General features: G+C 41.0%; 1 protein-coding gene across 1 annotated transcript in view; it reads right to left on the bottom strand.

Moving 5' to 3' along the window:
- The window catches only part of LCORL (ligand dependent nuclear receptor corepressor like), a 72075-nt gene extending 48755 nt beyond the window's left edge, over positions 1–23320 (bottom strand). Inside the window, exon 1 of the mRNA XM_042871114.1 lies at positions 23168–23320. Within this exon, the coding sequence (XP_042727048.1) occupies positions 23168–23315 (148 nt within the window). The 5' untranslated portion in view covers positions 23316–23320. The remainder of the gene's footprint in view (positions 1–23167) is intronic.
- Positions 23321–26350: the final 3030 nt, after the last annotated feature.

The following is a 26350-nucleotide window of genomic DNA, read 5'->3' as shown; positions in this document are numbered from 1 at the left end:
AAGCAGCATTTGAAGGTTCATGTTCTCCATACTTGGGACTTGGCGGCTGCCCATATCAAAGATGGAGCTACATTCTAGCACTTTACAAGAGTATTTTATCACCCTACTACAAAAAAAGATATCCTTGAGAAAAAACTGCCTGTCAGCAGAGAACTGACAGACTTTATTATGCCTGCTCAACATTTGTGATGCCCTCTATCACCAGCAATATTTACACTGCTTTAGACTGTATGCGTGTTGGTGTGAGGAGTGTTGTATTTGGTGACAGAGGAGGAATAAATATCCACTGTACCTTTAGTAGTCTTAAATAATAGATTAAAATTCTAACATAAATGAGAAAATTTTGCTTAACACACAGGAGCTGCTCAATCAGAAAGGTCACACTTGCATTAAAGGGTACCTTTCAGATTTTGCATAACTCCATGTTTTCATACATGAATTATATATTATTAAATTCAACTGAATGCAATTATACTTTCAATAATTCCATGATTTGAGATACAAGTGTTTATTTCTATCTTAGATGTCTTTTTTTTTTTTTTTTTTGCAATTTCTCGATTTTTTTTTTTATTAATATAGTCCCCAAGAATTAGAAAGCAAAATTCCAAGGCCCAAATGAACGCTGAAATTTTACTGAAATATCGTCCACTGAATCAGTGATTCAGTGCCATATAAATTCAAATCATTCTAGAGCTTGGAGAACATGCCTTACAAGGAGCAACTGAAGGAACTGGGGCTGTTTATAGTCTCCTGTACAGAGGACTCCACATCTGGATGCAGTACTCCAGGTGAGTCCTCACCAGCACAGAGCAGACGGGCAGGATCACCTCCCTTGCCCTGCTGGCCACATTTCTTTCAATGCAGCCCAGGATACGGTTGGCTTTCTCGGCTGCAAGGGCACATTGCTGACACATGTCCAGCTTGCCATCCACCAGTACTCCAGGTCCTTTTTGCAAGGCTGTGCTCTACCACTTCATCTCCCATCTTGTACTGACAGTGGGGGTTGCCACAACCCAGATGCAAGACCTTGTTTGTGGCTTTGCTGAATCTCACCAGGTTCTCCCAAGATGGCATCCCATCTCTCAGCTGTGTAACCAAACCACACAGATATCATCCACAAACCTCACAACATAGTCTTTTCCTGGCCTTATTCCCAAATTCTCCCAGAAAAGATATATTCCACTCCTACTTCAGGCAGTTCTCAGCTGCCTGAAGGATTCAGGAGGATTTAAGGGAGTTCCTTTCCCAGTCTGTTTACATATCTGGGACTGTCTTTACTAAAACTCAACACATGCACTTGGCCTTGTTGGACTCATTAGGTTGACATAGGCTCACTTCTTGAGCTTGTTCAGGTTCCTATTTATCAAAATTTCAATTTAGCCTAAACAGAAAAAAACCAAAACATTTTGGCTTCTCATACAGCTGCTGCTGAATATCTGCCAGGACCATTTTATAAAGTGCAATCATTTGACATCACGATTTTCAATAAAACTTTCATTGGAAGTGAAAGCAGCTGCTTTAGCAGTCTTCAAAAGCCTGAAGGGCCTGCAGACAGTAGTCAGAGATACACTTTGCTCACACACCTGCATCTCACCAAATACTCAAAAATAAAAAAGCTGTTCCATGTTCATTTTACAGGTGTTTTCACAAGCATCTCTTGGTGGCTGGTTGCTTTCCTAACTTCAAACTGCCTTATGCACGTAGTGCTAATTTATCACAGACACTATTCGACTCCAAATTGAAGAGAAGCACAGATCTTTATTATTTTGCAATGCTTGATTATGTCAATTTAATTCCATCTACCTCTTAACCAATTTGTTACTTGGCATCTTGTATCTTCATCTAAAAAGAGTATCAGTTCTATTCACTATTTGACAACTTTTATGATTCAAGTCAGGTCACCTCAACAGTTTTCATAAGCAGAAGTTTATGATACTGCTGGTCTTTTCATGGAAGAACATTTTCTTAGTTTACTTTCCTAAACAAAGTTGCCAACTTCCTTTTCAAGCAGTTTCCCCCCACTCTGCTTATGATCACCTTCTACCAAATCTGCTGTATTCCTGCTAGGATAAGGTCTTCCAAGACAAAGCAGGCTTAAACTGTGAGTTGAAGCAACAGAAAGAGGTGCTGAAAAGGCCCAGAGATGAGGAACAGGGGAGGAGGAACAAGTGCTGCTAGGTTTGGCATCTAAGCCCAGTCCACACGTCCACTACCAATGCCACTAAAAGGAAGCAGTGGCTGGTTGTGGTTGCAGACCTCTTTGTAAGTGGGATGAAGACTTCCACATGCATACAGACGTGCCATCTCTGAAGGCGTGCTGCTTGCCCAGAGACAAGACCTAACGATGTTGCTGGAAGATTTTCCAGTTCACTTGACTACTGCAATATTACCTACTGCTCATCTACACAACCACCCACGGTGGCGTCAAGGGAGATCTTCAGATCATAGTTAACTGCAGGGGTCCTGGTACAATAGTGAAGTACACTGGAGCCCTGGTGTTGACCAAGACTAAAGGCTTTGACAGGAGAAACTTCCAGCAAATAAGCACACAACCATCTCGCTGCAGGCAGGACTTCAGCTTTCACGGCAGTAAGATTGTCTCTGAGAAAGAAAGAATTCATTTGGTAAATGAAATCATCACTGCCAACAGGCTTGCCTGATAAAGAGGGCTTCCAGGAAGCAGAAGAATGGCAGAGAGGGTAAAAGCACCAAACAGCATGAAGTGCCAGAAGCAAGGACACCATAAGTAGCATCTCACAACTGAGACTGGAAGCACATTTTCAACAAATGTATTTGAATGACTCAGTCTAAGCATCAGGAGAACATCCAAGAAGATTACATGTGATAAAATGAAGCTGACATTTGAGTACCATTTTCAAACACACCACTTGGCAGGTCTGAAGTTAGAAAGACAATTACTATACAGCTGCGAAAGAACAGCAGTATGTGCACAGGATACTTTACTATATTAAAATGTTTCTGATAGATTTGGTATTTTCCACATCAAACTCATTTCTGGATTGCCCTAGTCTTGCTTATTATCATATTAACTCCAGTATTTTGATCTGTTCTTTTCAAGACAGATTCCATTTTATAACAGCAGATATTTCCATTCATCCTTTTCATCCTTGACACTCATTTCCTCACAAGTCTTTTTTTTTCCTTTTTCTTTCCATTTGTATGTTTCTGCTTTGGCAGTAATTCAAATCTATGTCTTCAGCTGCAAGGGTGGCTTTTTGGGTGGTGATAGTGATGAAGATAACTTTGAGACATTTGAATAACAACAACAGATTAAGTTTTAGTAAAAAATTTCCGCCTTTTTCCTTGCTCTCCTACTTCATGCTAGCAGACGTAAACACTAAACCTCAACAAAGAGTCTCACAAGGCCTAGGCAAACTACAGGCCAAGCAAGGTTTATTGAAGTGTTTGTCTACAGTCATTTTTAACAGTCACCAGTAACCCATGTAACTAGCTACACCACTGTAGCCATAGAGGAGGAAAGGGAGCAGTAAAGGAAACACCTAGAATTCAAGTTATACCCACATAGATTGTCTTATATTAAGTTATCAGAAAAACCCTTCCTTGATATTTGTTTCCCTCCCTACTATCCCCCAACCTCCCCAGTCTGCTGCAGCTTTTTCAAGTTTAGGAAAATCTAAATAAATGAACTGATAAGCCTTCAGTGAAAATATTTCTAAATACATTCACTTTTGATATCCTTTCCCACCCAAGGGCTATTTAACTCTTATCTCTGGATACATAATAGTAATCATAGATGAACATCAATTTCTTAGAAAAAAAATTAAACTCAAGAGAGACATATTGAACAGTTTTGCTCATCTGATTCATGTGTACTGCTCCATTTTTCACCTTAATGTCGAAGAGTTACTTATTGGAAGAGGCAATTTAGTTGTTAGTTGTTTCCTAACTATGCATTTAGAAAATGCTGGATGCACTTAAATTCTGCCTATTCCCTTATTCTCCAGCACATTCTCATTTAGGTACAGAACGGACAAGATTGCTGCACAATGATTTGAAGGACAGGAGCATTCATGCATGTTTTCATTTACTACAATGAAACAAGACTTTCAGCTTCGAGCACTACAGCCTCTGGAGACACCACAGGATCTCAAGTTTCTTTAAAACACACTTTTGTTAACCCACCTTGCAATATACAATTCTATTTGCTTTGTTATCTTCATAACTTTAATGCATCTAAAAACTATGACCCAGCTTCCACCTTCCTCCACTTAGTGGCTTACAATACAAGGAATCACAACTGAAGTATGGTTTTACTAAAATCCAAATTCCTACTTTATTTGGCTTCTTAATTAAAATAAATAAATAAATCATACCTCACCTCTCTTACAGTTTAAGAAGAAATATGCTGTTAAATAACATGTTTCAGACAAGGAATATTGCTGTAGATAACTGAGCTCTTTTATTTAATATTCTAAGGTAATCAAAGGAAAACGTAAAGGAAAAACAAATGCACTTTCTACACAGCATGGGGTTTCATACAGTAATGCTGCTTTTAAAAGAAAAATACATTAAGATTCATTTAAAACTGATTTTAACCGCTAGGGGACTAAAAATGAACAAATGATCTTTAAAGTGTAATTGGGAAAATCCAAAGAATGGGATTACATTTAATGAGATTGCACAAAGTGTACAATACCACCAGACAGCATTGAAAAGAAACTTCCTTCTCATTGTTTAGTATGTAACAGCAGTATTATTACACCTAGTTGTAATCAAGCCAGTTTAACATAAGATTCCTGCTTCTGAATTATCTTCCTTTGAGCCTGGGAATATTGCTTTCATGAAAGTTCTGTTCCCATGTGGAAGTTGCACAACAAATCCCGTGTTTTGAGAAGGTGTTTCTTCATCTATGATGACTGCATGAGGAGTCTCAGAAACCAGAACCACACTGGGAAGAAATTATGGACATGTAAGGATGAAAAGACAGGCCCTGCGTGCTCCAGCCTACTGTGTGACCCAATAACCTCCTGAACTGCTTAGCCTCCTTTCTCCCACACTCTTTTACGTCAATAGCAGTAACTCTATGGTTTGTATAGTACCGTGCCATACAGTTCACGCAAAAACTTTCACTAGTCAATGCTGATGTTACTATCAATAATAACAAAACAAAATCTGTATGGAAATATTTCTGCAATTGAAAACGTGAAGCTTGGTTTTTCTACTATCAGGTCCAACATTTTTCCCTTTGCAATTTGTTTCTTTGCTTAGCTGTAAGTGATCCCTCCTGGTTATTAATACATTAGCTGCAGCATCAAATTGCAGTTGTACTTGTCCCCACTGTGCAGTTTCACAACTGCGTAGAATTCAGAGGTGTATCTGAATGATGTGTTGTGGTTTGCATTAATAATGTATCATTGATTTAATCAAGTTTAAACAGAGGCAGAATCTGCATCTTTAGTCTTGTCAGGAATTAGAATTTTTGTTTGCTTTTGAAAAGTACTCCAGGCAGACAGAGCACCAACTTCCTCAGTCTCTGAATGACTCGTTTCTGGTTCTCTACAAGTTCTATCTTCAATACTTCAAAATACAGGTGCAAGAATAGAAATACATACTGTTTTGGCTTACTTAAAGGCAAAGAAGTCATCTGCCTTTCTTACAAGTTATCTTTTTGATAAGCAAGGGGCTTAGAGCTCATATTCACTCATCTTTTTATTTCTAGTAGTATCAACTTATAGCTTTCTAAGCAAATGCCTGCATTTTACAGGTGCTGCTTGCACTTCATGTTCCAACATACTGGATAATGCACTGTGCTGGTTTCTCAGAAAAATGGTTACCTAATTAAGTCTGGATTTTGTTGGTATGCTTGTCTCCAAATAAAGGAAGAGTCTTCTGTTTCTAAACGTCAGAAAAAAATAATCTAACTGCATGAAAAACTTAAATCCCTTAAAAATGTGTGCTCCTTAATCACCCATCACCAAGTTCCTCTTGTACATCAGACCATCTGATTGATTCAGAAAGCATTTTGAGTTTTTTGTAGCACCAATTTAAGTTTTTGAAAAGCATCAAGTAGTTATTAATCTCTTTCTCTATTACACCTAGTGATCTTTACCTCATTAGGATACCAGCAGCAGTTCTCTTACAACTTGTTATAAAGGAGAGTATTCTACAGACTTATTTTTATATTTTATAAAAGCAAGCAAGGAATTTAAGGGAGTAACTTAAATTTGACATTAACATCTGTCAATTTCTTCTAGAGGTCAGCAGCTGCTCCCACCCTCCCAAGCTACAGATAGGTTCATATATTTACTCTTCACATATAGACATTACTTTAAAAAAAAAAAAAAAAAAAAAAAAGATTAATTCTGCCGTAACAAGAATTTGGAAAGAATCTACCAGGTTATAAAACCACTGAGGTTTCAAGTTAAAAAAGGAAAAACACCACCATTTTTGCTATTTATACAAATTGGAAGAAAAAAAAATGGAACTAGGCTGCTGGCAAAATACCCCAGATCCAGATCATGACTACAGAAGCAAAAATGAGTGATTTTTAAAATTGAAAGAGGTTATTCCTCCACCCCTCCACACACCCTTTGCAAGGTCACTGCAGAACGTCTATCTAGCAAACTCACTATTTGACAAAATGCTGGCCACATTCTCAGGTGAGAAACAGTTCCGTTTCCTTTTGGAAACATTCTCAGGAGACATTAAGGACAGATTTCACAAGGGCACAGTAGGATGGGTTTACGATACTGTGTCCAGCTCAATCCCAGTTTTTGCTTACTGCACTCAAAAAAAGCGCTTACAAAATAGAAAGTTTTAAAACATTTAAGTTCATTTTCTTTACTGTATGGATTCAGATCCCTGAGCAAACAGGAACCAACATACCAGAGATTCCAATGTGAAAGGGAGGAAATCCTCTATTTAGACTCCAATACAAATTCTGAACCAAAGCTAAAAAGATATTTGTCTAGTGAAAATCTTGACTCAAAAAATTAGTGTAGTTGAGGACAGTGCTGCTGTCAGAGAAAAGAAATCAGGTGAACCATACACTGCACACACTCATCAGTGAGATGTGAAATGTAAGTACAGAATAGCTTCAGTTCTAACAAGCTACTCTTCAGTTCAGCTAGAAATCCTTGCTTTTGAGTTCCTACGGAGAACTTTCTAAAGGTGACAGTGTGGTCTCCAAGAAGAACACAGGCATCTGAAGAGCAAGTTAAGTCATTAAGCAGTTCATCAGAATGCAAAGAGGGAGCAAAACTGCAGTGCTAGAGGCAGTCATTGGCAATACCTCAGGAGCAAAACAAAGAGCGGAAGCGTTCCCCACCCCCCTCCCCAATTGTTCAACAGTTTTATTTAAAAGTATGGCAGCCAATAGAAAATAAATAAAATCAGATTTGCAGTTTAAGCAAAGACAGAAATTTAACACCGATTTTGAGATCAGGTCTAGTTTTCAAGTATTTATTAAAAACTGTTAAAAAAATGAGGTTCAATGAAAAATGAAGCACCTCAATACTCCAAAGTACATAATTCTTCTATAACAATGTGTCACTGTAGATCTGTACAGAGGCCACAGCACCTTTTACTGCAGCTTCTAGATATCGTCAAAATTAAAGTGAGATTTAATCTCTGAAGCAGCAACAAGATACTTTCAGCATTATTTCTAATTTGAAAAGCGTAAGGGCAACACTTTGGAAATTTGGGAAAAGGAAAGAAAATAGCTTCTTAGGGAACTACAGTTTCATTTGTTTACATTAAAAATTCTTATTTCTTGTAACAATGGTGCAATCCTAGCTGTCAATCAGAGACATTTAGGTCTGGAACTGCTGTGAACCTCACTGAACATCAAGATCAATCTGTACTTTACATATTTGCAAGCCAATGAAGAAAACATGGATCTGCTACTGCTTATAGTGACCAGCATTTAGGCAGCAGACATTTCTCTATCACATAACAGAAAAATCTTTCTATGATCCCAGGCTTTACTCCTTGACATTAACACAGGTGATCAAATACAAGACCCAGTAATGGCAGCGCAAGACGCACCAGCTACCTCAGAACGTGGGCGCCACCAACTGAGCTGTCTATCATAATTTCTTTTTCCACTCTCATCACATGTTGGACCTCATTAAACTAGTCAGCCCTGCAGCAGGACATAGGACAGACATTTCAAAGAACACTTAAGTATGTTTTTGTAAGGGCACCTAGTGACAGGATGAGGAAAAATGACTTCAAACTGGAAAAGAGTAGATTTAGACTAGATATTAGGAAGAAATTCTTTACGGTGAGGCTGGTGAGACACTGGAACAGCCAGTGAGGCTGTGGATGCCCCCACCCCGGAGGCATTCAAGGCCAGGCTGGATGGGGCTTTGAGCAACCTGGTCCAGTGGGAGGTGTCCCTGCTAGAGGCAGGAGGGCTGGAACTAGATGGTTTTAAAGGATTCTTCCAACCCAAATCATTCTATGATTCTATGATAATTTAGGGTGGTTACAAGTCTGTAGCTTGTATATTTAGAGAAGAAAGCTAAGACTAAATATATCACTGCAAAATAAATAAATAAATAAATAAATAAATACTGTCCAGCTTGGAAAAACACCCTGCAACTTCCTTACGTGGTTGGTATCAGTTTAACTGTTCTAAGCTTGAGGAGTTTTACTCAAGACTAAAACAGAAACAGCCATTTACTTTAGAAGACTGTGTTTGAAGCATGTTCTTGCTTATTAATAATGATTTGAAGAAGGACAAGAGAACTGAAAAGGATGGCTATCCAGCCCCAAAACTCAGGATTGTTAAATAAACACTTCATTCCTACACAAACACCTATTCAGATGCTTACTTAATCATCCTAGAGAAGAAGCCTGCAGCAAGCCAGTAACAATGAACAGGTCACAAACACTGCTTTGCTACTCTGCAGTGCCATGCACCTAACCAGCATCTAGGTGAAAGTCTAGCAATCAACGAATGAATGAACAGGTCTGGCACACTTCCTGGATTATCAGAATCAAACACAAAGTCTTCTGCTAAAAAGGGAGAGCTTGTGGAAAGCTGTTGGAAAAAAGCACAGTTATCAGAAAACACAAGTTCACTGAGCCAAAAAAAAGTATTTAATTCAAAACATTCAAAGCCTGATGAACTCTCGAGAAACTGAAACTTAGGATTCTGCACTACGCTATGGCTCTCAGGAGCCATCCATGAAACTGACGCTGACAGTAAATTAAGCAGGCAGACTTCAGTAAGGGATTTCGAGTTTCTAATTCATGGGAGTTTTCATATTTCTTTATAATTGAAATGATGAGTAAAAGAGAAATCATTCTTTTCTCTGTGTAGATCAAACTCCTTTGTAATCAGAAATTTCATTTCTACTCTTAAGAAGAGTTTGCAGTTGTGTGAAACCCCTTAACTAGACCACACACAGTAGTTCCCCGAAATCGACTCATACAACTTAGTTATTATCTGCTGGCGTAGAATGAGATGAATCACGTATCTAGGTGACAAATCATCATGCAGTAAACACATAAGCCCTATAAATTCTAGCAAGTTTTTATACCCAGACATGTTGATGCCATCTTTAATAAATTTGTTCAGGGTTTGTATATTTTTAATAATCTTGGACATAAAGTAATTTTTACCAATGAGTGTGACATGCCTTTAAGCTATCAGTTAATTGGACATGTTCATCATAAACTTACACTACAGCACTTCTATGGTGTCTATGCCATGTATTTGCACCTTCAACTTTATTCTTTCAAAGATCCAGTTAAACCCCCCCGCAACCCCCTCCCAAAATTTCACACATAGCCATCATTTTTGCATCTAAACGAAATTAGGCTTGGTAAATTAGACACAGTTTGGAACTGGCAACACGTCAACTAGGTCAACAAGAACTGAGCACTTATCTATGTAAAAATTCAATTTAAATACTTAGTATTAAACTGTGTTTCCTTTTTTGCAAGATTTTCTAGAATTTGATGTTGAAACTGAAAGTGTCTCACATGCTTCAGTTAGACTACTGAACTCTGAATTAGTTTAACCTGTCCATTCAAACTTGGTCTTGAACACACCCAGTGCATACAAGAAATGATCATAGAAACCCATCACAGAACCATAAAATGGCCCAAGTTGGAAGGGATCTCAAGGATTATGAAGCTCCAACCCCCTGCTGCAGGAAGGTCCTCAAACCTTCCTATCTAATACCAGACCAGGCTGCCCAGGGCCCCATCCAACCTGGCCTTGAACACCTCCAGGGACAGGGCATCCACAACCTCTCCGGGCAGCCTGTTCCAGCATCTCACCACTCTCTGTAAAGAATTTCCCCCTAATATCCAACCTAAATCTCCCTTCCTTCAACTTGACATAGATGCATAGACTCCCTATGAAGCTTTTTCACAGAACTTAAAACCATTTCCCCTTGTCCTGCCATTATCTACCCTTGCAAGAGTTGGCTCCCCTCCTGTTCACAGGCTTCCTTTACGTACTGAAAGGCTGCAACGAGGTCACCCTGCAGCCCTCTTTTCTTCAGGCTGAATAAGCCCAGCTCCCTCAGCTTGTCTTTATAGGGGAGGTGCTCCAGCCCTCTGGTTGTCTTTGTGGCTCTCCTCTGGACCCTAACAGATCCTTGTCTTTCTTGTATTGGAATGATAACATCATTCCAAGTAAATAGGTAGCATACCTTAACTCATACATCATGTACATCCAATCTGAAATCTACGTTTTATCACAGACTCCTTGGAGTTAGAAGGGAGTACAGTTACTTCTACCAAACCTGCGTATTACAACTAAAAGAATATGTGCACACGTACAGACTTTCAATTATTTAACATTTGATGATAAAAGCTGAATTTTCTCAATTTGCACTGGAGACTGAAAAAGCAGAAATACAGAAACAAAGACCTTGAATACAAATTTTCACTTTACATTAGGCAGGCAGAAAAGATGTCAAACGTAAAAGAACAGGAAGTGAATTGGTCTCTTATTTTTGCTTTAAAGCATTTGACATATTTTAGGCTAAACAGCTACTTCAATTTTGGGTTTGTTTTTTAAGTTTTAAAATGCGATAAGTGCATATCTATAAAATTTCATTAACTTTCTACCAATCATTAAATGGCACAAGTCACAGAACCAAGTGGCAAGATTCCAAGTTCTGGACTCATGTCCAGTGAGAAACACAAACCATGAAGAAGCAAGCAAGTGATACCACATACCTACTCTGGGAATTTCTTGGAAATTAGTCAAATTTGTAACAATTCTGTAAATAATTTCTACATTTTATAAAAGTCTGATTATTAACAACTGACTGGGCAAGAGGGAGATCAAGGAAAAACAGACCTATTTCAAGCACACAATGGGAGGATTTCTAATACTTCAATCATGGGGAGTCCAGACAAGAGAATAGATATAAAAGCAGTGGACAACAAACTTATCTTAGAAACACTCCATTCCTTCAGTATTGCAGCACTCATTCCTCCTTAACAGAACAAAACATGCATTTCTACAAGTGAAAAATCAATCCGAGTTCATTAGCCTATTTTTAAAAACCTGAAATGTTACCCTTTCATTTTATATTATGTCAAAAAGAGAGGGGGGTTACGTAGCTATTTTCTTCCTTGAACAAAAGTTCATGAAAATCTGTACTCTGTTTAAGCAGCTGAGAAGTCAAGCATTCGAATCAGAAGCATTAAGCAAAACAGCAGCTAGTTTTTCCTCCAGAAGGAATCATAAGAGACAGAACTCCACCAAGTTTCTCTGTTCCATTCAAAATCCACCCAGTTTCTCTTACCCAATATAGCTTTATCCTATTGCTTCCGGCAAGGCTCGAGCAATGTGAAACAGTAACTTTAAGCATTTTGAACTGATTTTAAGTAGGCTAATTTTTCCAGTTAATGAAGCAATTTAGGAAGGTAATAGGAGCTACTTAAGAAGCCCAGCTTGATCTTCAAAAGGTCAAGAACACAGGATTAGGGTTTCTATAAAAAAAAAAAAAAAAAAAAATACAATGAATGACAATTACAGTAAGTATTCCCAGCAATGAGGAAACCACCACAGGAATCATATAGGTTCTCAGTTCTAGTATTCTGGAAAATACCACATGAATTTACTTATCAGGTACCAAACCTCCTAAGCCTCATAGGTCAGGGTCATTCATAATCCACAAAGAGCAAAACAGCACTTATTACTGATCTACAAGGTCAAGAATGAAGGAGGCTAGAGCATTACAGATTTACTATTGACAAAGCAATTTAGTATTTAGTTCATAATTATTCTGTATGCCACTTGATGAGGTCTGTTGGTTCTCTGAGGGCAAGTGGAGGAGCATAGTGTCACAAAGGAGAACTCCTCAAGTGTACCATCCAGATCATCACCAAGTGGCTATTCTTGCAGACAGTGGTAGAAGAGGCTGCTCAGGTGCTTCTGAGTTTGTGATGGCTTGTGATGCTGTGGTGGACTAACAAAGCAGATAAAGTGAGCAGATGCGCAGCCTGTTGTTCCTACCTAGGATATTGATAAAAAGTCTTGAATAAACTGTTAACAAAAACCCTCAAAGTAGTTTTTCTACTACCTTTAAGAAGCACAGTTAACATCAGTTTCCTCAAAACAAAAAGTAATCTGATCCCTTACCACAGAAGAGAGATTTTGAGAAGATGCCAGTGTCTTCTGACCCTGGAGACATTGAAGGCCAGGCAGGGAGAGGCTCCGAGCAACCTGAGCCAGCCTGATATCCATGTTCATTGTAGGGAAGTTGGCCCTTTAAATGTCCCTTCCAACCCTGAGGATTCTATAACCTTTTCCAAGAATGTTAAAGAACCAGAAATGACTTCACATCACTTCAAGCATAAGCTCTCAAAATGTTACGATAGGCAGCAAGTTAAAGTCCTCACATAAAATTGGGCTTGGCCGATCCCTCCCTGAACCTTGGCAAGTATTACTAAAGTCACCAATTAAGAGGGATATTCAGCAAGTTTCAATAGTGAAAAATCAGCATACCAACCAAGTTTCCTTATGGACACAAGAGTACATGGAGTGTCTCTCATAGCTTTTTTGCCCACAGCATCAGTGTAGAACATATCAGCTAGATAAACAAGAAATAATCTGTTGAATTTTCAGTTAGCTCCTTAAAGATCTGTGTGACAAAGATCTCTTGCTGGAGATTATGCCAACAAATCAGATATGACTGATAGCATATCCATCTCTTAGGGCTAGGACAGATAAATGAATTGGCATTTTCAAGGCAAAACAGTGTCAAGTATGAAGGGCATTTGTGCAACACACAGAATTAATGTGGAACTAGAAAAACAAAAGGAAGACAAAGAGTAATGCAGGTGGGTTATTAGAAGGATTCATTGAGAGCAAATTTTTGAGTCATTAGCACTCATTATCCACTAATACTCAGTTTTTACCATGTTGAATAAGTTAGAATATCTGAATAAAAATAAGTATTGAAGGCAAAAAGGGAAAGACAGGAAGGGAAAGCATAAGGAAAAGCTCCAAATGAAAACATTCCTACAATACATACACATGGGGGATACATTTATTCTAAAAATGAGGACACTTACAGCCAGAATGAGTTTGGAATCAATTTCCAGGGGAGAACAGTTCAGCCCTTTCACATGATTACTGACAAGTATGCAGAAGTCCATCATAAGAAGATAGAGCACTTCTTGATGCAGCACAATTGCCTGACATTTCCTGAGTGAGGTGTGAAGAATTTAGCAGCAATACCTGAATGAAGAAACTGAGCGGGCAAGACACTCAAGAGGAATATATCACAGAAGCCTCCTGATGGAAGGTACAAATTACCTTGGTAAGAACATTTTTAGTTAAAAGCAAATAAATTACCAGGATACTCCATACAAAAAAGTGCGTGTATACGCACGCGCGCATGTGTGTGTGTGTGTAAAATCAAAAGCTAAGAGAACTTTTTGTTCAGACAACTGTCAGTATTACTTTTTTTAAAAAAATCATAAATTATACATGAAGGATTGGAAGATAACAATTTGGTAATTTGAAGAAGCCAGAGAGGAAATCACTGCTTACAAAAGTTGAAGGATTAAAATATCAGGAGGTCCAATAATAAGAATGAAGGCACACAAACCAGAGCCTGAGGAAGTCCACAGTCTCTGCATTGCTCAGCTGGTAGCACAGCAAACTTTTGAGACTGCATTTGGTACAGTTGGCACTTTATACAGAGCAGTTTAAGGCAGCTGTATGCCTCATGTAGATCTTACTTTGCTCTCCCCAGCAGATGACCTGCATCCAATCTACCAATCGCAAAAGAGTAGCTTTCTACAATCTGCACTACACATGGCAGCAATATTATCAATCAAAGATACTCAGAACATTTTAATGTGGAATTTAATGGTGTAGCTTTGTTTAGCATGACAAATAATACAAGAAGGATCTACAAAGCTTTTTCAACAGAAGTTCTGAAAAGCAGTAGCATATTCAACCACGGATTAACTTCACCACCCTCTAATTAGGAATCTAGTTTATAAAGCAGTAGAATTACGATAGTGGTGATTATTACCCTTTACGTGAAAGACTTTAACTAGTCTTTAACTCAGATGGTTTGAAGAAGCTGAGACTTTTGGAATGAGGAAGATAAGCACCATCATCTGAAAACTGCGCATTTTCAAATTTAGCATGTAGCACTTCAGAATACACCACAGCAAAGCAGCAATTATTTCCCAAGAAACACTCCTAAGATACCAGCGATCTCCAGTCGCCACAAAAGCTAGGATGCCCCACACTACAAGAGTAGGATGCTACTGAGTTGCACAGAATGTGAGTTGAGAAACAAAGAGATCACAAGGTCTGCGACCTCCCATTTACCAACAGGCCTTAAAAAATAAACTACAAATTTACACCTAGTGACCTTTACCCAGCTCTCACCCCTGCAGTACAACACAGTGATACAGAGATGCAAGTCTAAACGGATGTTAAGAATCAAACAATTTAAAAGTAACAACACAGACCTCAAAAGAATTCTGGGAGAAATAAAGCACTTAGCTAGGAAGAGCTTAATCCAGTTTCAAGGTATTACATAGGAATCAGGTTTGTGCCAGAAGTGGAGGCAAAAACATGACAACTTGCCACATGCATCCAAGCTTCATATGACTTCTGAGAACAGACAACATTCAATAAAAAGGAGATTCAACCTTTACCACTCAGTGCACTTCTGCAGATTCAGAAGCCCATGCTCTTTGTAATCCATCATATACTCCCTTACAGTATTAAATAGATGAACCACTACATCCATCTTTCTTATTCTCTCCTCTCTCTTCCTGGCTTCTCTATGCCTTTAGCAGATGGAAGGATAAAGTGGTAGATTGGTAGCAACAAAAAGATATATCACATAACTTCACACTCTCAAAGAAGCTGTTCAGTCTCCTCCAGAATATATGGCAATGAAATTTAATGCCATCCTATTTTTCAAGAGTTTGATAGTGAAACATGAAACTCAAATTCAGTTCTCTATCAGTGTTCCAACCTATCAAAGCTTCCTCTGAGTACACAGATAACGTGAAAGACAAGGCCCTAGCTAGGACAAAGAAGTTTAAGTTAGTGAAGTCTATAATGCTCTGGCTGATCCCCAAACTGCACATAAACACACTGAACTCTAAAGGTTAGAATAATAACCTTGTTTGAAGCCTTGATACTTGAATCATATTCAAGAAGAAGAGATCCATTGTAACTACCTATACAAAACACCCCTATAACACAGCTGAGAAATAAAAAAGCAGGGGTGGGTAAGGGGGAGAGGTACTAATTTTCCCTATTGTAGTTGTAGGCAGTACAAGTGCTGGCTACTTGCCAGTAACTGAAATACAGCTCCTCAACAACATGAGCTGATCTGATAAATCAATCAGCGTGACAAACTGATTCTGTGCTTTCCCCTTACACAGCTACTAGTGCTTATTACCATAGCAAACCAGTTCAACAAACTCAATAGAAAACTTATCAGAGCAAAAAAAATCATCATAGGTCCCCAGAACAACTTCTAACAGAAGGGCAGTTGGCTATTATATCAGTTCAGTCACTCACAAAGTGAGGATAAGCAGAACAGCATTATTGTTAGCAGTGCTGCAATCTTGTTGATTAGGATGCTGTTCAGACAATTTTGTTTCTGGCTCATTTTAAACTCTCTTAAAAAAAAAAAAAAAAAAAAAAAAAAAGTTGCTAAAAGAAACAGTTAAAAAAAAAGAAAGAAAAAAAGAAAGAAATCAGCAGCCTTGTTCTTTCCTGGGAAGCCACTTATATTTGACTCAGGAGAAACAGCAGGTACACAGTAAACCTGCTTAGGAAGCTGAGCCAAGCTAAACTAATTCTGACCTCTCCTTCCTTTTTCATTCTCCTGACACGTTTCCCCCTCATTTGCCAGGTTAGCTGCAAGCTAGATTAATTTCACAATATAGCTTATTGAGTAGTTTAATGAATAAATCCTTATACCAGTCTACATAAATCATGAAGGAAAGTACAATAAGTTCAGGAAGAAATAACAGTGAAATTTTGTTATGCATCAACAGAATCAGGAACAGAGCAAAAGTTTGTAGCTTCACTTATTACAGTTACTAAATGACAGCTCAGTAAAAACTGACAGCAGAACTGCAATTACAAACACCTCCTCTTGTTTACAAAAGTTACAGTTTAAGAAACTCTTACTATCTTCGCAAGTATAATGCAGAAAGACTTGCAGAGTTTGAATTTCTCAGCTCTCCATCAGGCACACAAAAAATAACCAGCTACCGTATAAGAACATACAATACACAAGTTCAAGCTACGCCTAAAACCATAGACAAAGATCACAGCACTTCCTAGGAACACTTCAAATTTGAATTGCTATCACCTATATACAAGCAGCACAAAACAAGCACAGATTTTATCCACGCTAATCAAGACATGTATATTTACTTGTATGCTCTGCAACACACTTCCATCCTGAGTGCAAACAATTCAATTATTGCTTCCACTCTGCTTAGCAGGCAGTTTAGCCTTTCATCAAAGCTCCATATATTCTTACAATTGCAGTTCCACAACAGATCAGTGAAATAATCTCAAATCTACTGCTAGATATACAGAGAATTTCTGTCCCCATCTGTTTTTTTAAACTAAGCCTCTGGATGTCACTATTCTAACTTTTCTTATATTGCACCCCTGGGGAAAAAAAAAAAAGAAAAAAAAAAAGAAAGATATTTACAAACATGACAGCAGTAGGCAATGACTTAGAGGAGCTGATGAGCTGAAAAGGCTTGTGAGAGAAAAGCTCATTTAACACCATATATTTGAAACAAAGATATTCCAACACAAGCAAAGCAAGTCCCATATGTTTTCTCACATTTTAATCTAAAGATAGCTCACACGATACACTGCATCAAGATCCAGTGACATACATACACTAATTGGGTCCAACCATATTTTCTTAATCTGACTATCTAGTGGGAAATAAGGATGGTACGTCCAGGACTATCCTCCATGCCAGTCAGCTGATAGTGCCATAGGCAGCTACACTGACCCAGTGATTTATTTCTGCTGTTATCTACCCTGCTTCTATCACACCCCTCCTCATGCTAGCACCAGCATTCAGATTTCTTTTTTTCTTTTTTGCAAGCTAGTAGCTCCTCTCAAATTGACCACCAAGCACCAAGTTAAAGCAGATCTGTCAGGGATCCACGGAATGCAGATACAAACACATGAGCAGCAGGACCACGCAGTCAGGATTATGGTTTCTCCATTCTAGTAACAGTTCCATGGGAGTTGATGAGGCAAGACAGCACTTCACTATACTTTCAGATTGTGATTTCATAACAACTCTGCAATATCAATTTGAGCTAGTCCCTGCATGACACCATCCACCTAACAGCATCTATAACTGCTTGTGAACCTGTGCTGAGATTCCAGTCTAAACTTAAATCCTGTTGCATTAGGCAAAGTATCACCAGGAGGTCAAGAGAGATGATCCTTCCCCTCTATTAAGCACTGGTGAGACTGTACCTGGAGTACTGGGTCCAGCTCTGGATCCCTCGGTGCAAGATAGGCCCAGATGTGCTGAAGAGTTCAAAGGAGTGTTACCAAGATGATGGTGGGACCGGAGCAACTGGGCTGTGTGCACTAGCAGAGCACTAGCAGATTGCCATAGGCAAGTCTCCTCCTTGGGGATCAGCAAAAGCTGCCTGAATGTGACCCTGGGCACTTTCTCTGGATACCCCTGCTTAAAAAGGTGGCTTTGACTACGTGACTTCCAGAGATCCCTTCCAGATTTCAATATCCTGTGTCTCTAGTCTCCTTCTAACATTTAAACAACACTCAGATTGAGACTCTTACGTGTTTTACACTGGAGTTGTACTAGGAATTTCACATCGTGGCTCAAAGCATGACAGAAGCCCAGGAAAATCTTACCAGTACTACTGCTCATACTGGATAATGACTTTATAGCCGTAGTAAGCTTGTTTGCTATTTAGAGAACGTAGAATGCCATGGAAGCAAAAGTTCCAAAGCAGGTATCATTTTGAGACCACTCTTGTGTACAGTCTGTTAGTGGCCTGATAGGTGAAGAGCACCGGGCCAAAGCAACCACTAGCAGACAGACACAACATAACAGAAGTACAGTAGAATCATTAGACCTGATACTACACTGGCATAAAAAACTGCAGTGGCACTATAAAACAACAGCAGAAGCCAATAGCACACTGCACAGTACTTACAGCCACAGGGAAAGTGAGAACACTTGTCCACATAGCGGGAACAAAGATACGAACAGTTCATGCAGGAGTGCTGCGAGTGTGGAGATAATACGAAACACAGTTGCTTCAAATCTCTTGTTTAGGGGAATTTGTTTTCCTGGGAAGTGCACTTGAACTTGTTCAAAAAGAACAAGCTGGAGCAGAAATTCAAACACTGTCAAAACAGATCACCACCTCTGAAACTTCAGAATCATTAGAACAGAAGAAACAGAATTAGATACACTGATGTATCCTAATTCAGGAAAAAAAAAATGTTTGAAGTGACAATGAAGGAAAGAGAAATGAGTATCTCACAATCAGAAAAAAAATCTGTTTTCATCAGCTTTCAGTTTTCCTAAGGAAGCAACAATAGCAAGGCTATTTGCTGTCAGATGTGAGCTGCATCAACGGATCAGTAGAACTTCTATCCTTCCCCCTAAATAAAGGTGCACTTATTTGTTATGAATTAGCTGCTTATATTATTAAAATATTTAATTTCTACAATGAAAGGTTATTCACAGTCTTTCACATTTTCACGATACAACATAAGGCCTCAGCAAGAAAATTTCAGCTTCCCTGCCTGGAGTTACCTGGCACTCTTCATTAAGAAGTCTCAAGTTACAGCACTGCACTCTGTGCATAAGATACTGTGACAAAAAGCACCAGTTTGTGCCGTAGTGTCTTTATGCAGCCCAGCTATCAGCAGGTCTGCTCTGTGTGTCCACATTGAAGTTATGTGGACTCAACACACCCGCCAACTCTTCACCTGTAAGGTTCCAGTAAAATTGATCAGTGAGGTCAATGACTGTTTTGGAGAACTGCATAAATCCTACTTCTTAAGGCTGCCTACAGTCTGAAGCAAGATTTATAGCCCCACAGCAAAGCCTCTCAATCAAATGGAATGAATTTAACATTGCAAAGTTTTACTCACAGGGCACTGAAACAGAATTTTGAGCCATTCTGATCCACATTTCATAAATTATTTTTCAATATCAATGACTGTGGAACTTGGTTGTTCGGTTTCCATGAACGTAAGAACTTGAAATAAGGCTATTCTTTTTGCTACTTATGTAAAAAAAGACCATACCTAAGGACAAAACTTACCCGTAACCACGCCAGTAAAGAGTACTTGTTAGCATGTATTACACACAAGACCTATGGAATCAAGATCCACAGATGACTTGTTACAGCACCTAGTTTTAAACTCTGAGTCATGTAAGAGCTAAGCACTTGGGAGTAAGGCACATCCATAAGGAGAAGCCTTGGCATCTCAGGAATGCTTTCTGCTCAGCACAACGTGCACAAAGCTTACCATCTCAACAGCCATTTCATACTGCATACCTATTTAGGATTTATGTAAATACATTCCATTCAATTAAAACACAAAAAAGTTTTTTTGTTTGTTTGTTTTCATACTTTCAAATACATTAGAAATCAAGTAACAGAATTCTTGGTAATTTCAGTAACATTTTATCAATGTTTCTCTCTTCAAGACTTCAAGTGCTTGAGCATTTTAACCTGGGACATAAAGTAATATTCCACAAGTCACTAATTAACATAATACCCTGGCAAGAAACAAGCTTTTAATTCTTAAACCCATGCAAACATTCACGTTGGCAATAAGGGTTTGACAAACAAAGAAAACACTATTCAATAACAGAGCCCTTGGAGCAGAGGTCTCTAACTGTCACTGACCCTCAAGCAAACAGTGCACTTCAGACAGCCGAGTTATTTCTATCTTGCTGTTGGGGATACAAACAATCTGTTGACTATTAGTCTCAAGCTGGGCAATCAGTATCTTGGAAGGATTATTGCTGACTCAGTTTAGCATTTCCATAAAGCAAGCAGATGAGGCTCCCTTCACATACGAAGGATTTCAAGGTGCTCAAGTAACACCATACTGCAGAAATGCAATCATCAAATTTATATCAATACGGTATATGACTCAAGACATCAAAACAAAGTTGTTCATTCAAAGGGCAAGCAACAGATGATATGTTCTACTTTCTTGTTTCAGTTCTTAACAATGTTTGACAAATCATAATCCACGAACCTCCCTCACCTTTCATCAATTTTTACAAAAAAGAATTGATAAGGGGTAGAATAACTTACAAGACTCCCTTCTCCTTGACATGAAGCTAGCTAAAGAGCTTGGAGACTATTTGACGGTACCACTCATCTTGCTTTGCTATACAGGTAGAACTCTTGAAAAGAGTGAAGAAAAGCCTCTATGTTACGCCAAATAAATTATATCAACAATTGTATCCACCACTTCCCTCTCCTTTAGAGCTTCCAGACAACACTAATTTTGACAAGACTCTTCAAAGCTTTAAGAATATTTTGCTGAGTTAGACTAACTGAACATTTCTGTTTCTAAAGTTAATTAGAGCTAATCTAAAAGTTAACACTACAGAATTTGCAAGCATTGACATAACATTTCTAGGCATGTGTTCTAACTCCATTACCCTGACTACTCGCTTTCCCACCACTTTGTTTGGGCTCTCAGCCACAGGCTGTTCCATAGGCACAGCTCTTACTGGAGAGCTCCTCATTATTAAATCATAGTCCAAGTCCCTCCTCCATAGCACCCACTAATCACATAATACAGGGCTCCTTTCTATCAACTGAATTTTGCAAAACAATTATACAAAGAAATTATACTCTAAAAAGTCACCACCTTTTGACTGGAATAAAAGAGCATGAAGTGATAACAAAAAGGAATCAATGAGAAGTGTAAGTAATTATATTCTGGTTTTACACTTAACAGATCCCAACAAAAGAGCCACCTAAAATGAATTGGAAGAAGCTCCTCAAACACAACATGCCTGCCCAGCAGAGGTCCCAGTCTACAGCAACGCTTCATCTCACGGAGCACTCAATGCATTTCCGTGCAGCCCTTGCATGTGCTGATCAGGTGCGACTGCGTTCCCTGAACGCGCCCAGCAGCAGGTTCCTATCGGCTCAAAGTCCTCCGCTTATCGAGCAGCCTTTTGGGATTCCAGTTTAGATTTAAATCTGAAGTGTCATCAAGTGAGATGGAAGCAGAGGAGTGGCTACTTCATATTAACTTGGGAGAGATCAGTTCACCAGATTTCAGTTTAGTAGAACATCACTCAGGAAGCTCTTCCTATGTATTCTAATTAAGCCACGATCTTTCCATAGGTTTTGCTAACATATATACATATGTGTGTATATATATATATATATATATATATATATACGGAAATAGGCTTCCTTTCCTAAGGAATACCACATTCCACCTGAAGGATTAAGAAGAGCACAAGTACATACAGGTGCCTTAACGCCCACAGGTGCCATAACAGGTGCTTAGCACCGCTCCAAACCACACACGGAGCAGCCACCAGGTTACCACAGATCAGCAGCAGCGGGAAGGAAGAGGACAAGGCTGATCCCCGGCAGCGTACCTGCCCGCGGGCATCGGCCGTGCTCCAAGCACACGGGGCCGCACGGGGCGCTGCCCGGTGCCTCTCGGTTACACCGAGACGCGCTCCTGGGCTCAGCTGTCACCGCACATCAGTGACGCGGACAACGCTATCTCGAGATCAGTGATTTCTGTTTCCTTAAGCAGGAGAGCTCCGTCGAATCGATACAACCGCGCAGCCCCAAGCATCCAAGTGCTTACGCACCAAAATAAATAAATAAATAAATAAATAAATAAATAAATAAAGACAACAAAAGCCCCACAGCTCAGCACGACCCCAGCGGAGATGGCGGTACCGGATGCCGCGCGGTGAGCGCTGCCGGGCGCGGCACGCAGGTACCGGGAGCCGAGCGGCCGCCCCCGCCCCGCCGGGCCCCGAGCCCGGCCGCACCGCGCGGGAACGGCGCCGAGAGGCCGCCGGAGCCCCGCTCTCCCCCACTCGCCCCCCCGTGCGGCCGTCACGTGAGAGGGGGACCTCACGGCACCGGGGCAGCCCCGGAGTGAAGATGGGGGGTGGGGGGGTTGGGGAAGCGAGGGGAGAAGTGCCGTCGCCATGACAACTTCCAGGGGGGAGGGAAAACTTCAAATCCCAACCGTCAGTGCAGAGCGGCTCCCTCTTAAAGGCACACCGCCACGCGCGGGCTGCTCCCTGCCCCCCGCCCCCCGGGCGCCGCGGCGATGGAGGAGAAGAGGAGGGGGGCGGCCGGCGGCACAGCCGCGCAAACGGCGCGGAGCCGAGACAAAAGGAGCCGAGCAGGGAGCGGGCCGGGCCGGCGGCCGAGGGAAGCACCGAGCGGCCCCATCGAACCGCGGCGCCCACCCCGCGCTGCTCGGGGGCGGCTCTGCGCCTCGGCGCCCCACGGAGCCGCTCCTCCACCCTGTTCGCTCTCCGCTCCCACAAGGGCTCCGGCTCGGGCTCCCCCGCCGTCCGCTCCCCTCTCCCACACGGAGCCCCTCGTCTCTCGCCCGCCCCCGCCCCTCGTCCCCGCACCACGGCCGGGCGAACCCTCCCGCCGCCCCTTCGCTTACCCACACAGTGCATGAGCCGGTGCCGCCAGGAGTCGAGTTCGCGGCGGACTCCTCTACGCTCCGCCGTGCAGCGGGGGCTCCGGCACTGGGAGGCGGCGGCAGGAGGAGCGGGAGCCGCGGCGGCCATTCTGTCTGTTCCCTTTTCCATCTGCCTCTGACCTCACGCCCGCTCATTTACATACGAGCGCGCGCCACCCAGAAGAGCCGCGCGCTCCCCCGACTCCCCCCTCCTGCCTCAGCGAGCGCGTGCCCGCGCCCCCCCCTTCAGCATCCGGGGCGGGGAGCGCGCGCACCGCCTGGCGGAGTGATTGACACGTGTCCCCGAGACGCCACGCCCTCCTGCACCTTCCCGCCTTCCGGGCTCGACCCCTCCCCGCCCCAGCGGAGCGTGGTTCGGTAACCGGGCCGCCAGTAACCCCGCGACAAATTCACCCCCACCTCCTGCGTTTCCCTTCGGAGCCCCTCCGCCTACAAATCCCGTGAGGCAGCGCGCCACCTGCCGCGGCCCGGCCGGGCCGCAATGCATGCCGGGAGTTGTAGTCCGCTGAGGAAGACGGCAAGGGGGGCGGCAAAATGATGACCACCCCGAGGCACTTCGGAGGGGACGCACCCACAACGCTACGCCTTCCCATGAAGTCTCTTAGAGCCGCTCACAGAGTGGACTTCAAAGTTTTCTCAACTGACGAGCTGCTGTTGGTCGCGGCTCTGCCCCTGTCAGCGCTGCCCCGCCCCGGGCACAGCTCGCCCGTAGCCCAACGCTGCATTGCAGCGAGCCGAGTACAGGTAACGGCTGAAAAGTTGGCACAGACGGAACAGCACAGAGCTCTGAACGCGGAAAATGGAGCTCGTGCTGTTTCCTCAGGTGTTCCCTGCGTGCCTCCCCTAAACTCTCCCGTTCAGAGCACTCCCTGCGCACATTGCCGCTTTTGAGAGTAATGCCGTTTGTTACAGTGCCTGCCTAGTTACGGGACTGACGAAGACTCCCGTTGCCTCCGCTGGCTTTTCCCTCATCAGCCAGCAATTAGCAGGCAGCAGCCTCCTTGCTCCCTCCTCTACCTCAGATGTGTGAGCGCCCTGTGTCTTGTTTGCACTGGACTTCAAAACAGTAACAAATACAGCCCACCCTGCCACGGGGAAACAGCAGAGCCCAAGGTAACTCCTGAAAGGCATAATCAGAGCCCACACGAACTAAAATGCATCTGTATCTGAGTAGAATGCATCGATCTCAAACTAACAATATCCTCTGTAGGAGAGATTATGGATTCATTCATTTATTTGGGTACAAGATGAGCTTTAAATATCTGTTGTGCTTTTGCTTCTTGTGCAGAGCTTTGTGGATATTTCCTTCAGAAATCCTTGGAGGTGTTTTGGGGGGTGAAAGACATGCTGAGAGATTGCCTGCACAACGCAGCCAGGAGGAGTGGCTGTGCTTTCACAGGAATGAGCAAAGCCTTTGTAACAGATGACAAGTTACATTTTTTTTTCTATAAAGTTTTTTAGTAGAACCATCTCAAGTTAGAAGGATCCATAAGAATCATCAGATCCAATGCCTGACTACACACAGGACCACCCAAAAAACAAATTATATGAATGACCAGTTTTCATACTGGTAAACTTCATCACTTGTGTAGAACAGCTAATTGAGCTTATTGAATCCAGCAATTAAAAAAAGTGTTCATTTAATGGAATCACTCAGGTGATCATGGTTTTGATCATGGTTTCACATGGACACACACATCCTGCATCTGAAGATTCTTTTTTGAGATGCTCATGATTAAATAAGGAGCAGAGAAGACATCTCTTGTTTTGTTCATCTAACACATTTTTTGTTGTAACAGCAAGATTCTCCTCTTTGAGAGACTTTTTCAGGCATTAAAGAAAAAAAAAAAAGAAGTAAACATGATCAGAAAGTTGGTGGGCAGGTTTCAGGGAGAAGGAAGAAAGAGGAAAGAATTCTAAACAGGCTTTTTTTTAGCTGCCTGGATTTTCTATTGCATGGCCTTCTGGAAATACTGCCTCCATGCAGACATGCCAGAGACTGGGTTTTGAACAACTCCCTCCCTTTGAGATATTTTATTCTTCCTAATCTAAAACTAACCAGACAACCGAGAGGTCCTGCTTAGTCAAACAATCAGGGGTGTTATTTTTAAATTAATTGCTTTTACTTCTCTGCTAAAATGACTTCCCAGCCAAGAGATTACTGCTTGTATGGACTTGATCCTGCTTTTCTAAACAAGGAAACTGCAAGACTGACTGATGTCAGAAGCAGCAAGGGATAATTTTGATTTAGTTCAGTTTAGCTGATTGCCCTACCTAATTTATAAGGGATCAGCGAGTCAGCTAACTTAGTTTAAAGCTACAGGAATTATCACTATACATGTTTCATCTGCCATATACTAATGTAGTAAAAGTAGCTTATGATTTGGCACGAGATCCCTATCGCAATCTGACAGTCTAAATTAATTTTCTTGAACATATATTGGAGAGATTTAACTATCTTATTGATATGTTGCAAAACTGTTGATAACCAAAACCTCTTTATAATTAATCCCTAAAGGTGAAATTCCCTCCTGTACAGACAGCTTTGCAAAGTACTGCTTTGTGGAAACTGGGGTAAGGATGAAGCATAATTGAAACAGTCTAATGTGAACAGTCAAAGCCTTTTCAGACACTGTCAGATACATCCTGAAGTGGTGAGCACAATTTGGAAACTGAAAGTGTTTCTGGTAAACCAAAAGGGTTAAATAAAGAATTGTATGATAGCTTTATGACCAAGTATTGCAGAGAACTATTAATGCTTGAAAAATATACCATAGGGAAAAAAAAAAAAAGAGAGAGAGAAATATAAAGGAAAAAAAAAAAAAGGGGTTTAAGAAAGAAATACTGGGGGAAACTTTTCAATAAATACTATCACTTAAATAATCTAGCCAAACTGGACAACAGTTCTTTCATAACCACTGTGGAATTAGGTTGCCAGTATGTGACTACTTAAACAGTAGCAGTATAAATTTCCCAGCAATTTAGTACATAATAAAGATGTGAAAGATCACAATCTTATGTGCTAAAATACAGTGAATTTCACAGGTTTAGACTGATATATAAGATCACAATCTTAGATACTAAAATACTAGGAACTTCACAGATTTACACTGTACTCTAAAATGCTGTGGCCACATAGTCAAC

This window comes from Lagopus leucura, unplaced genomic scaffold (assembly GCF_019238085.1).
Source record: "Lagopus leucura isolate 7727_CA_CO unplaced genomic scaffold, USGS_WTPT01 Super-Scaffold_100004, whole genome shotgun sequence".
Taxonomy (NCBI): Eukaryota; Metazoa; Chordata; class Aves; order Galliformes; family Phasianidae; genus Lagopus; species Lagopus leucura.
This window is presented reverse-complemented; position numbering and strand designations above follow the sequence as displayed.